The 14,460-nt window shown below is 47.0% G+C and overlaps 1 protein-coding gene across 1 annotated transcript in view; it reads left to right on the top strand.

Moving 5' to 3' along the window:
• The window catches only part of CSMD2 (CUB and Sushi multiple domains 2), a 948,969-nt gene that overhangs the window by 773,930 nt on the left and 160,579 nt on the right, over window positions 1-14,460 (top strand). The window contains exon 28 of the mRNA XM_066586981.1: window positions 645-783. Coding sequence (XP_066443078.1) covers window positions 645-783 — 139 coding nt within the window. The remainder of the gene's footprint in view (window positions 1-644; window positions 784-14,460) is intronic.

Raw genomic sequence — 14,460 nt, 5'->3', positions numbered from 1 at the left:
TTGGCTGTCAAAGCCTTTTATCATGTGTTTTTTTTCTAGGTTTTGGGATAAGCAGCTTTGTATAACTAAGCCATTAAAATGCTTCATTAAGTAGATGTGAACAGAGTGAAGATGCATAACATTGTGTCTTCTTAAACCTAAGGGGTCTGAGGATGGGAGCAGTGAGTCTTGCCTGTTATTGGCTCAATGTAACTTCGCTTATAAGATTGTAAGCAAATATTCTAAAATCAATAGCTCGAATGTTCAACACGCTGATTGACTCTGGTAGATCAGACCCACCACATTGATTTTCCCGTCTGCCTGACATGAAATGCTTCTGTTACTGCAAAAAACACAAGCAAGTTCTTTCTCCACTTCAGCTGATAAACTAATTGCAAGAAAGGTTATTTTTCAGCCTAGAGACACTTTCATTGTATTTTTGGAATTGGTTTTAACTTGGAAATGCCGATGTCAGCCAAAATTATAATAACTTCAATAATTATTATAATGCAATGCATGAATGTAATTTATGTTAGAATAATATTCTGCGCACGTACATAGTCTTTTATCCTTGTGCATTGACTTCTCGAAGTATAACATTTCTATGCATACAGTGTTTTCAATTTACAAAAACTGTCAGTTAAGTACTGTTCTTCTGTTTTCAGCTCCATGTGGTGGTAATTTAACGGGACCAACTGGGGTGATCCTATCTCCTCAATACCCTGAGCCTTACCCACCTTCAAAAGAGTGTGACTGGAAGCTAACTGTGTCTTCTGACTATGTGATTGCACTCCTATTTAAAACGTATGTATCACTAATGTAATACAGTTTAGCACATATTAAAGTAAAATGAAATTTTGAAGGTTGATGGAATTACGATATGCTGATTGTCAAGGATGTATATGCCACAGAGCCAGACAATGCAGGTGTTCTGAGGACCTTTGAGACTGAGTCTCCAGATTTAAATGGGTATTGCTTAAAGGGGTATTTCAGAGTTCCACAGAGTATGCCATAAAAGCTTGATAGATTCAGGCCCCAGCTCTATCCCCTGAATGTGGTGGCCAAGAGTATTTGGGAGGATGAAAATACCCAAGTGCTCTATGCTGGACTGCTTCTGTAACACACATACAAGTCAATGAGAGTTGCACAAGCAAGTTAGCATAGTGGCGTTCAGTCATGAAGACCCTCAGCGTTTAGTATGCTCCTTATTGTACAAATAGAAACCTCATTGCCTGCTGCAAGAAAATCTTGCTGCGGGTCTCTTGCAGTCACTCAAGAGTCGTGACCACCTGCCCTTCGGGAATCTGGTGGCAACCAGTAATAGCTTCCTCTTTCTGCCATGTCCGGGTGTAGCCACTGTACCTTTAACACCTTTGAACGTGTGAACTATGCTTCCAACTAGAGATGAGCGAGCTCCCAAATGCTCGGGTCCTCATTATTCCAGTCGAGCTTTTTGTAAAATTCGAGAGCTCTACTCGAGTAACGAACCCCATTGACTACAATGGGAGACTGGAGCATTTTTGTATGTGGGCTGCCGGGTCCCGAGCTTTTTTTTTTTTGGTTCGTGTGTTCTCTCTCTCTCTCTCTCTCTCTCTCTCTCTCTCTCTCTCTCCCTGCCAGCCCAAAAATTTGCCATTGACGCACGCTGCGTCGCGGCGGGGAGGGGCAAAAACTGGCACGTCACAGCGGAGGGGGGCCAAAAACTGGGGCGGGGTCGAACACAGTGTGATGCTTGCTCCAGTAGCGAGCACCATCGAGTACGCTAATACTCGAACGAGCATCAAGCTCGGAAGAGTACATTCGCTCAATTCTACTTCCAACTGTACCTCCCAGAGCCTTGTGTTCTTTTCCTTGTTTGTGCAGTGATTCCTTATCTTAACTTTTTGAACCTCTCTCTTGACTTATCCATATTTATAACATGCAATCAAATGTCACGGTCAACAAAGCTCTAGCGAGTCCAGGTATTTGATGTGGCATTTGTGTTGAATTTGGTGACATCACTTGTTACGTTAGTTGTGTTGAGCTATTTAATATGTTCTTGCTTGGTTTTATATGATCTGATTTATAATTGATACACAGTAACAATGGTACATTTCACCAACTGAGTCTCCAGTCCAAGGTGAAAAATATATTTCACTGTTGGAATTTGGCATATATTTTCATTATTCATCTGAAATTAATTTTGTGTTACACAATATCATCTTCAGATATAAATAGAGAAGCAAAGCTCACAATACTGTAGCTCTTCTCTTCCTGCTGTCATTATAGAAGCGCTCTACGAGAAAATCTGAGATGTCTGACGGTGCAGCTAACTGCTGTTTGCTTCCAAGGGCAACCAGAAATTTGAAAACAGCTTTATATGGATGGAGAAAATGACATGACATTACTGACGTTTTTCACTTTTTATGTGGATTTAAACTGTGAACTGTTTGAAATTCCGCTTTAACTCTCATGTGGTACCATGGGGTCTATTTGACCGCAGCCTTGTTCATTGCAGTCCAGCACTTTGAAACTGGTACCACACAAGGGTTAATTCAAGATTGTATATAGATTCCCGGAACATACGAATTATGTGTATTCAAGAGAAATCCCATAATTCCTTTTACTCAAGAAACTTGACATATATCAATGTTGCAGTTCAGTATGCAGTGGGTTAGGCAGTCCCTATTGGACCTATTAACAGTGAAGTCAGCAAAGGTCAAGAAAGCAGCACTTTTTGTCCATGTCACATAGGGCCCACTATGGAGGATAAAAGCGCATTTCAGTATCCTCGTAGAGAATACAATTTCATTTCATTAATGACCTTCTTACATCCACTTTCATGTGCTATTTTGAAGGTTAGCACAAAGATATAATCGTCATAAAAAGTTGATTAATTTTGTAGATACTATCCACTACATTGTCCTGTGTTATAGTTTATATTACATTATATTATATTCAAGGGCTGCTTCGCAATCCTGTTGGTTGTGATTGGAAATGTTGTTGTATAGGCGCGGCGGTGACAGACGGAGGTGGAGGCAGCACACATGACTTTTAATCAAAAATAAACTTTTACTGAACAAAACATAATCTACATCATGTTGCTTCATAGAGCAGTAGTTCTTGAATCTTACGGTCTTTAACAAACAAATATGGGTATATTTCTATCTACCTCGTTACGACAAGACACTTCAAACTTGTGCTACCCCCTGCATCACTCATCCTACTATATATTCAGAGCTCAACAGCATGACACAAAACTCTTGAACTCAATGCTCCTTCGGTGCAACTTTATTTCTACAACAGTACTTCTCCATCACATAGTCCCGTCTGGCGTATGTACACTCTAGATGGTGCATAACGCTGCTATTCTGAAGTGCCTTCTCACCCTTTACACAGTGTTGTATATTTCTACCTGGCATGACTTCAAGATGTCTTCTAACCCAATAGGTCATAACTAGAGATGAGCGAACGTACTCGTCCGAGCTTGATACTCGTTCTAGTATTAGGGTGTTCGAGATGCTCGTTACTCGAGGCGAGCACCACGCGATGTTCGAGTTACTTTCACTTTCATCTCTGAGACGTTAGCACGCTTTTCTGGCCAATAGAAAGACAGGGAAGGCATTACAACTTCCTCCTGCGAAGTTCAAGCCCTATACCACCCCCCTGCAGTGAGTGGCTGGCGAGATCAGGTGTCACCCGAGTATATAAATCGGCCCCGCCCGCGGCTCGCTACAGATGCATTCTGACATAGCTCAGGGAAAGTGCTGCTGATGCTGGAGCTGCTATAGGGAGAGTGTTAGGAGTTATTTTAGGCTTCAAGAACCCCAACGGTCCTTCTTAGGGCCACATCTGACCGTGTGCAGTACTGTTGAGGCTGCTTTTTGCAGTGTTGCATATTTTTTTTTTTTTGTATATCGGCCGTGCAGAGCATTGCGTCCTCAGTCTGCAGTAATTTTACATAGTATAGGGCCAGTAGTGCTGAGGCAGGGACAGTGAAAAACGTAAAAGACATATACTGTCTATATAGGCAGTGGGCTTTTCCAAAAAAATTTGGGACAAAAAAATATATTTGGGCTGCCTGTGACCGTCCTCACTGTACTGCATCTCTGCTGGGGGTAGTAGTCCTAATTAATACGCAGCCAGCTAAGTGTTACAGCAGGCTTGCGCAAAATTCTTTCCTGGCTCTGCGTTGCCCGTTACATCATTGCTGTCATCCTATCCAGAGGGAAACAGTCTGCAGTAATTTTACATAGTATAGGGCCAGTAGTGCTGAGGCAGGGACAGTGAAAAACGTGAAAGACATATACTGTCTATATAGGCAGTGGGCTTTTCCAAAAAAATTTGGGACAAAAAAATATATTTGGGCTGCCTGTCACCGTCCTGACTGTACTGCGTCTCTGCTGGGGGTAGTAGTCCTAATTAATACGCAGCCAGCTAAGTGTTACAGCGGGCTTGCGCAAAATTCTTTCCTGGCTCTGCGTTGCCCGTTACATCATTGCTGTCATCCTATCCAGAGGGAAACAGTCTGCAGTAATTTTACATAGTATAGGGCCAGTAGTGCTGAGGCAGGGACAGTGAAAAACGTGAAAGACATATACTGTCTATATAGGCAGTGGGCTTTTCCAAAAAAATTTGGGACAAAAAAATATATTTGGGCTGCCTGTCACCGTCCTGACTGTACTGCGTCTCTGCTGGGGGTAGTAGTCCTAATTAATACGCAGCCAGCTAAGTGTTACAGCGGGCTTGCGCAAAATTCTTTCCTGGCTCTGCGTTGCCCGTTACATCATTGCTGTCATCCTATCCAGAGGGAAACAGTCTGCAGTAATTTTACATAGTATAGGGCCAGTAGTGCTGAGGCAGGGACAGTGAAAAACGTGAAAGACATATACTGTCTATATAGGCAGTGGGCTTTTCCAAAAAAAATTTGGGACAAAAAAATATATTTGGGCTGCCTGTGACCGTCCTGACTGTACTGCATCTCTGCTGGGGGTAGTAGTCCTAATTAATACGCAGCCAGCTAAGTGTTACAGCGGGCTTGTGCAAAATTCTTTCCTGGCTCTGCTGTGCGTTCCGTAAGCGAAGTCAGCCTCCAACCACAGGCCAATAAGTGGCACATTTAATTACAGCGTTCTGTTTCTGCACTACTGGTAATACACCATGCTGAGGGGTAGGGGTAGGCCTAGAGGACGTGGACGCGGGCGAGGACGCGGAGGCCCAAGTCAGGGTGTGGGCACAGGCCGAGCTCCTGATCCAGGTGTATCGCAGCCGACTGCTGCGGGATTAGGAAAGAGGCACGTTTCTGGCGTCCCCACATTCATCTCACAATTAATGGGTCCACGCGGTAGACCTTTATTAGAAAATGAGCAGCGTGAGCAGGTCCTGTCGTGGATGGCAGAAAGTGCATCTAGCAAACTATCGACCACCCAGAGTTCTGCACCGTCCACTGCTGCAACTCTGAATCCTCTGGCTGCTGCTCCTCCTTCCTCCCAGCCTCCTCACTCCATTACAATGACACATTCTGAGGAGCAGGCAGACTCCCAGGAACTGTTCTCGGGCCCCTGCCCAGAATGGGCAGCAATGGTTCCTCTCCCACCGGAGGAGTTTGTCGTGACCGATGCCCAACCTTTGGAAAGTTCCCGGGGTCCGGGGGATGAGGCTGGGGACTTCCGGCAACTGTCTCAAGAGCTTTCAGTGGGTGAGGAGGACAATGACGATGAGACACAGTTGTCTATCACTCAGGTAGTAGTAATTGGAGTAAGTCCGAGGGAGGAGCGCACAGAGGATTCGGAGGAAGAGCAGCTGGACGATGAGGTGACTGACCCCACCTGGTTTGCTAAGCCTACTGAGGACAGGTCTTCAGAGGGGGAGGCAAGTGCAGCAGCAGGGCAGGTTGGAAGAGCCTGTGCGGTGGTCAGGGGCAGAGGCAAGGCCAGACCGAATAATTCACCAACTGTTTCCCAAAGCACCCCCTCGCGCCATGCCACCCTGCAGAGGCCGAGGTGCTCAAAGGTCTGGCAGCTTTTCACTGAGAGTGCAGACGACCGACGAACAGTGTTGTGCAACCTTTGTCGCGCCAAGATCAGCCAGGGAGCCACCACCACCAGCATGCGCAGACATATGATGGCCAAGCACCCCACAAGGTGGGACGAAGGCCGTTCACCGCCTCCGGTTTGCACCACTGCCTCTCCCCCTGTTCCCCAACCTGCCACTGAGATCCAACCCCCCTCTCAAGACAAAGGCACTACCATCTCCTGGCCTGCACCCACACCCTCACCTCCGCTGTCCTCGGCCCCATCCACCAATGTCTCTCAGCGCACCGTCCAGCCATCGCTAGCGCAAGTGTTTGAGCGCAAGCGCAAGTACGCCGCCACGCACCCGCACGCTCAAGCGTTAAACGTGCACATAGCCAAATTGATCAGCCTGGAGATGCTGCCGTATAGGGTTGTGGAAACGGAGGCTTTCGAAAGCAGGCGGCCCCGCGCTACTCGGTTCCCAGTCGCCACTACTTTTCCCGATGTGCCGTCCCAGCCCTGCACGACCACGTCTCCCGCAAAATTGTACGCGCCCTCACCAACGCGGTTACTGCCAAGGTCCACTTAACAACGGACACGTGGACAAGCACAGGCGGGCAGGGCCACTATATCTCCCTGACGGCACATTGGGTGAATTTAGTGGAGGCTGGGACAGAGTCAGAGCCTGGGACCGCTCACGTCCTACCCACCCCCAGAATTGCTGGCCCCAGCTCGGTGGTGGTATCTGCGGCGGTGTATGCTTCCTCCACTAAACCACCCTCCTCCTCCTATGCAACCTCTGTCTCGCAATCAAGATGTGTCAGCAGCAGCACGTCGCCAGCAGTCAGTGTCGCGCGCACCGTGGCAGCACAGCGGTGGGCAAGCGTCAGCAGGCCGTGCTGAAACTACTCAGCTTAGGAGAGAAGAGGCACACGGCCCACGAACTGCTGCAGGGTCTGACAGAGCAGACCGACCGCTGGCTTGCGCCACTGAGCCTCCAACTGGGCATGGTCATGTGTGATAACGGCCGTAACCTGGTGGCGGCTCTGCAGCTCGGCAGCCTCACGCACGTGCCATGCCTGGCCCACGTCTTTAATTTGGTGGTTCAGCGCTTTCTGAAAAGCTACTCACGCTTGTCAGACCTGCTCGGAAAGGTGCGCCGACTCTGCGCACATTTCCGCAAGTCCAACACGGACGCTGCCACCCTGCGCACCCTGCAACATCACTTTAAGCTGCCAGTGCACCGACTGCTGTGCGACGTGCCCACACGGTGAAACTCTACGCTCCACATGTTGGCCAGGCTCTATGAGCAGCGTAGAGCTATAGTGGAATACCAACTCCAACATGGGCGGCGCAGTAGGAGTCAACCTCCTCAATTCTTTACAGAAGAGTGGGCCTGGTTGGCAGACATCTGCCAGGTCCTTGGAAACTTTGAGGAGTCTACCCAGATGGTGAGCGGGGATGCTGCAATCATTAGCGTCACCATTCCTCTGCTATGCCTCTTGAGAAGTTCCCTGCAAAGCATAAAGGCAGACGCTTTGCGCACGGAAACGGAGGCAGGGGAAGACAGTATGTCGCTGGATAGTCAGAGCACCCTCCTGTCTATATCTCAGCGCATTGAGGAGAAGGAGGTGGAGGAGCATGAGGAGGAGGGGGAAGAGACAGCTTGGCCCACTGCTGAGGGTACCCATGCTGCTTGCCTATCATCCTTTCATCTTGTATGGCCTGAGGAGGAGGAGGATCCTGAAAGTGATCTTCCTAGTGAGGACAGCCATGTGTTGCGTACAGGTACCCTGGCACACATGGCTGACTTAATGTTAGGATTCCATTCTCGTGACCCTCGCGTTACACGCATTCTGGCCAATACGGATTACTGGGTGTACACACTGCTCGACCCACGGTATAAGGAGAACCTTTCCACTCTCATACCTGAAAAGGAAAGGGGTTCGAGAGTGATGCTATACCACAGGACCTTGGCGGACAAGCTGTTGGTAAAATTCCCATCCGACAGCGCTAGTGGCAGAAGGCGCAGTTCCGAGGGCCAGGTAGCAGGGGAGGCGCGGAGATCAGGCAGCATGTACAGCACAGGCAGAGAAACACTTTCTAAGGCCTTTGACAGCTTTCTGGCTCCCCAGCAAGACTGTGTCACCGCTACCCTGTCAAGGCTGAGTCGGCTGGAGCACTGTAAAAGGATGGTGAGGGAGTACGTAGCCGATCGCACGACCATCCTCCGTGACGCCTCTGCCCCCTACAACTACTGGGTGTCGAAGCTGGACACGTGGCCTGAACTCGCGCTGTATGCCCTGGAGGTGCTTGCTTGTCCTGCGGCTAGCGTCTTGTCAGAGAGGGTGTTTAGTGCGGCTGGGGGAATCATCACGGATAAGCGTACCCGCCTGTCAACCGACAGTGCCGACAGGCTAACACTCATAAAGATGAACAAAGCCTGGATTTCCCCAGACTTTTCTTCTCCACCAGCGGACAGCAGCGATACCTAAACAATACGTAGGCTGCACTCGCGGATGGAAGCGTCATTCTCTATCACCATAAAAAACGGGGACCTTTTAGCTTCATCAATCTGGGTATTATATTCATCCTCCTCCTCCTGCTCCTCCTCCTGAAACCTCACGTAATCACGCCGAACGGGCAATTTTTCTTAGGCCCACAAGGCTCAGTCATATAATTTTTGTAAACAATTTTTATACATTTCAATGCTCATTAAAGCGTTGAAACTTGCACCTGAACCAATTTTTATTTTAATTGGGCTGCCTCCAGGCCTAGTTACAAATTAAGCCACATTAACCAAAGCGATTAATGGGTTTCACCTGCCCTCTTGGTTGGGCATGGGCAATTTTTCTGAGGTACATTAGTACTGTTGATACACCAATTTTTTGGGGCCCTCGCCTACAGTGTAATCCAATTAATTTTTTGCCCACCTGTATTAAAGCTGACGTTACATCAGCTGTGCTGGGCACTGCAATGGGATATATTTATGTACCGCCGGTGGCACCCACCCATGCTGTCGGTCCACACGGAGTTGTAACTGCATGTGTCTACTTCTAAAGAACCCCAGTCTGACTGGGGCATGCAGTGTGGGCCGAAGCCCACCTGCATTTAACATGACATTACCTCAGCTGTGATGGGCAATGCAATGGGATATATTTATGTACCGCCGGTGGGTTCCAGGGAGCCACCCATGCTGTTGGTCCACACGGAGTTGTAACTGCATGTGTCCACTTCTAAAGAACCCCAGTCTGACTGGGGCATGCAGTGTGGGCCGAAGCCCACCTGCATTAAACATGACATTACCTCAGCTGTGCTGGGCAATGCAATGGGATATATTTATGTACCGCCGGTGGCTTCCTGGCACCAACCCATGCTGTCGGTCCACACGGAGTTGTAACTGCATGTGTCCACTTCTAAAGAACCCCAGTCTGACTGGGGCATGCAGTGTGGGCCGAAGCCCACCTGCATTTAACATGACATTACCTCAGCTGTGATGGGCAATGCAATGGGATATATTTATGTACCGCCGGTGGGTTCCAGGGAGCCACCCATGCTGTCGGTCCACACGGAGTTGTAACTGCATGTGTCCACTTCTAAAGAACCCCAGTCTGACTGGGGCATGCAGTGTGGGCCGAAGCCCACCTGCATTTAACATGACATTACCTCAGCTGTGATGGGCAATGCAATGGGATATATTTATGTACCGCCGGTGGCTTCCTGGCACCCACCCATGCTGTGGGTCCACTGGGAGTTGTAACTGCATGTGTCTACTTATAAAGAACCCCAGTCTGACTGGGGCATGCAGTGTGGGCCGAAGCCAACCTGTATTTAATCTGACGTTAGCTCTGCTGTCCAGGGCACTGCAATGGGATACATTTATGTACAGCCGGTGGGTTCCAGGGAGCCACCCATGCTGTGGGTGCACACGGAATTCCCATTGCGGAGTTGTACCTGCCTGTGACTATTTATAAAAAACCGCGGTCTGACTGGGGCATGCAGACACCTTGACAGAATGAATAGTGTGTGGCACATAGGTTCCCCATTGCTATGCCCACGTGTGCAGCTGCAGATGGAGGTGGCACAGGATTGGATTTCTCATTGCTGCTGTACAGCATTGTGTGCTATCGCCCCGCCCCTTTTAAAGAGGGTCGCTGCCTAGCCGTGCCAACCCTCTGCAGTGTGTGCCTGCGGTTCCTGCTCATGGCAGACGCACTTATAAATAGACCTGAGGGTGGTGTGGCATGAGGGCAGCTGAAGGCTGCGCAGGGACAATTTGGTGTGCGCTGTGGACACTGAGTCGTGCAGGGGGGGGGGGTTGGGCAGCATGTAACCCAGGAGAAGGGGCAGCGGAGTGTCATGCAGGCAGTGATTGTGCTTTGTTGGAGGTAGTGCGGTGCTTAGCTAAGGTATGCATTGCTAATGAGGGCTTTTCAGAAGTAAAAATTGTTGGGAGGGGGGGGGCACTCTTGCCGCTATTGTGGCTTAATAGTGGGACCTGGGAACTTGAGATGCAGCCCAACATGTAGCCCCTCGCCTGCCCTATCCGTTTCTGTGTCGTTCCCATCACTTTCTTGAATTGCCCCGATTTTCACAAATGGAAACCTTAGCGAGCATCGGCGATATACAAAAATGCTCGGGTCGCCCATTGACTTCAATGGGGTTCGTTACTCGAAACAAACCCTCGAGCATCACGAAAATTTCTTCCCGAGTAACGAGCACCCGAGCATTTTGGTGCTCGCTCATCTCTAGTCATAACTCATCATCAGTATGAAACATTTTCCTTACTCAGCCACAACTTAGTCACATTATACCATATTCGACATCATCCAGCATCTCAAACCAGCACCTATATCGCCATTGACATCTCCCCCAGCTAGCAGTGGCAAGGCACCTGACTATACAGCCGCTCTCGACTGCAATATAACTGTTATATGAAGCATCCTTCTCTGTAGGCACTGATCTCTTACATTCTGTAGGAGCTGTGTCCTTACACACAGAATGCCTCACATTGTAGATGTGATTTCAAAGAGGATGTCATATGATAAATGGCATCTCTATTAGTGCATAACATACGACTCCCAAATGTAGACTATTGCTCTTCTAATCAGGTGCTCCATTACAGAATGATATATATCACACTTCACATCATTGCACAGCAACCCAACTATTAACCCCCATGTGGCCACACACTAAACTATGGTGCAATAATTAACTATGCTCTCACTTGTGATCCCCACAATTTCACATCTGCCACCCTGGCCAAGGATTTTACTTTACACAATCCCCAGAGAACGAGCACACTCACATGAGTTTAATATCCACTTTGTCGAGTATTGGCCTCTCTTTTATTCTGATCCTTTCCTTCTGCAGTGTCAGTCCTCTCACACTTTGACAATGACATTTTGGTGTCTAGCAATTGCAGGGAGGGAGATACCCTTTGCTTTTACACTCTGCAGGGTCCTTCACTTCAGTGACTTGGCTGGTCCTCTATTTGGTGCTAAATTCTTCAGCCCCCGGATCATCAGAGCCCTCAGATAGTCTCCCTTCTGGCAGCTCTGACCATTGTGCTGCTGCGCCCAATCACTGCCACGACTTTAATTGCAGGTTTCATTGTCTGGCACTCACAAATGCTGCTGCATCCCTCTCTGCACTGTGAAGCAACACTATAACTCTATCTAGCACCTACTGTGCTTAGAAACTACCATTCAAAGAGTGTTTCCCATTGTTTAATGGGTAAACATTACATTGCACTCACATGTACCTTGCACCCTGTACGGTGCTGTGCCAGCCCCATTTGAAAACAATGGATGATGCAAGGTTTTTCCAGGGAACGCTCAAAAATAGGACATGCCGTGATATTTTCCCATACCGCAATGCAGGATAAAAGAAAAACTCTCATGTTTATGACTCCATTGAAAAGAATAAGTTTCATATATGTTCGAGATTTATGCAGCTCGCAACGCACAAATCTCGTGCGATGTTTTTCGACCGTCTAAAAGTGGCCGAAGGGGCTACAAACAAATTTTCACATAGTCCAGGAAATGAGTCCTGTTTGGAAAGCTAACACCAAAGGGACAGATTATGTATGTAAAAATTGTGCAGCTGTATGCAGCATAGTTTTGGTACCGGTACAGATACAGATGGAGGGGGTCAGCTGAACTTTTGCACCTGGACCCCTTAGACTTTAGTTACCCCCATGTCTACCCATGTAAGACAGGCACATCTAATGGCCTTAGCCTCTTACACAAATATCAGAGAATTCAGTTGTACTGCTTCTCTCAAGCCATTATGTAGACCTTTCACTCATTGCAGACTGTACCTTATGGACTACATATGAGTTGTTATTTAAAATAACTAGTTTATAACACATTTTTGTATATTTTATACAGGATTTTTCGACATTTCCCTATACATTGCAGACAATTAAATGAGAGAATGTAATGTTCATACCATTGTCCTAAACCTTATTTCTCTGTTCTGACATGGCAGAATTCTTATCATTCCCTTTGGATCCCCAATACAATTCAGAAGTAATTAGAAAGGGAGATTTGTGAATGTTGCATCTGACTAATAGAGACCAGGCTGTCTAGAGAACACTTACAGCCAAACTATTGTTTCACATAGCAGCAACATTGATTGTTTTGGCCGGAGGATGGGATTAATGTCGAAAACACAATTGAATTGGAAATAAAGTAAAATATCTCTACTTTGTATTTTCTGATTTTAGCTACTCCAGAAATGGTTTCTTCAATAATTTGCCGCTATCTTTCAGCTCCCAATGATCTCTAATTAGTGAAGCCTCTCTGATACCTTGTATCAGTCATGTGCTGAGCTGCACACTAGCAATAGAATTGCCTTTAATGTATCTTGCTAATGTCTTCCTTGCCATTAAGTGTTGGACAGAACTTGTTAATGAAGTCATTTGCTTTTATAAGGTGGAGAAAAGATCGCCAGTGATAATAAGGTCCCTAGGGGACAGACACATATATCTGAGCTTCTATTAGATTTTTAACTTGCAGTGGCTGGGGAGCTGTGTGATGTGTTTCATGACAAATTAACAAATGCTAGATCGCTTCAGATGTAGGTAGGTCATAAACTTTTTTCATCAGTTTAGAGACGGTATTGCTAATTAACTATACAGAGGTCTCCTATTTTAGTAGGTGTTAAGGAAGCCCCAGTGGACACTCTCTTATGTACTGTACTTTTCATATCATTTCTCGCTTGATGGAAATCAGTTGATCTGTATAAAAGTAAACAAATTATCAAAAAGATAAATTCCTATTTGCTTAAGTAACACATTTCTTAAAACACTGTGTCGGGAAAGTATCTGCCTCACTTATTAGTTTCTGTAGCACACCACTGGTCAAACTTAAAAATACCCATTTGACTTGAGTGAAGCCAACCTACTCCAAAGTCATACCAGAGAAGTCCAGGAAGCTGAGAGGTTCGGTCTTCCCACTAAAGAGCTGAACTAACTGTCCCTATTTTGCAAAAGAGCTTTAGTGTGAGATTGATACAGAAGAGCACCGGATATTATAACTTCCTCAATTCCAACGAGGATGAGAACCCTTCTGATCATGAGAACGGGTGAACCGTGTTCCCCTCTTCTCGTTAGTGGGGTCTTTCTCCCACATGCAGTGACATCAAATTGAATTGAGCGAAAGCTGCATGCGTGGTTGACGCTCCATATACTTCAGTAGGGCTGGTGGAAATAGCCCAGTGCTTGTACTCTGCTATCGTCAGCAGTCCCATGGAGCAGCAACGCGTATGCTCAGCCATAACTCTATTCAATCTCCTGCTCACTGCAAGAAGGGGGCGAGCGCAGTGAGCCCACAGTGAGTAGAACGGGGGAACAGGACCCTGCCAATCAGGCTTTTATCACCTATGGATAGGTAATAAACGTCAATTCTGGTACAAACCCTTTTACTGCTGTCACTGAATAAGAACATTCTAGCTTACATATTCCTGGTCATTATTACAAGGATTGTATAAAGAGTCTAACACTGACTTGAAAGAATATTGCCTTCTAATAGGTGGCACTGTGGAGGTATTGTTCCAGCTCCCTTTTTTGTAGCTTACATTCAGAGACTGCAGATCGGTGCAAACCCACTCTTACTTTTAGCTGAGAAGTACAGATGTAGCAGCACCATACTTGAAGGATGGTGCACTACCTCTACAGTGCAGACCACCCGGCGCCTTTAAGGCGCTCTGTGCTAATTGTGTAGCATGGCTGCTGCCATTCCCTTTGAACAGTGGCTGCACTACACATCTAGCATATTGTATTCAACACGACTCATTATCTTAGTAGTTACATCTGTAGATACAATTGTATCTAATCTAGGCAATGCTCTATAAGCTAAACAGTCTGATGCATTGCAGAAAACTACCAGGGATATTTTGTGTAAATGCTGCTAGTTTATTTAACTCACAGAGCGTTCCCTGGACTGCATACATTTATATCTCAGCTGAGAAAAGGGCTAGACAT

This window comes from Eleutherodactylus coqui, chromosome 1, assembly GCF_035609145.1.
Source record: "Eleutherodactylus coqui strain aEleCoq1 chromosome 1, aEleCoq1.hap1, whole genome shotgun sequence".
Classification (NCBI taxonomy): domain Eukaryota; kingdom Metazoa; phylum Chordata; class Amphibia; order Anura; family Eleutherodactylidae; genus Eleutherodactylus; species Eleutherodactylus coqui.
The sequence above is the reverse complement of the archived record's forward strand: the minus strand, read 5'-3'. Positions and strand labels throughout refer to the sequence as shown.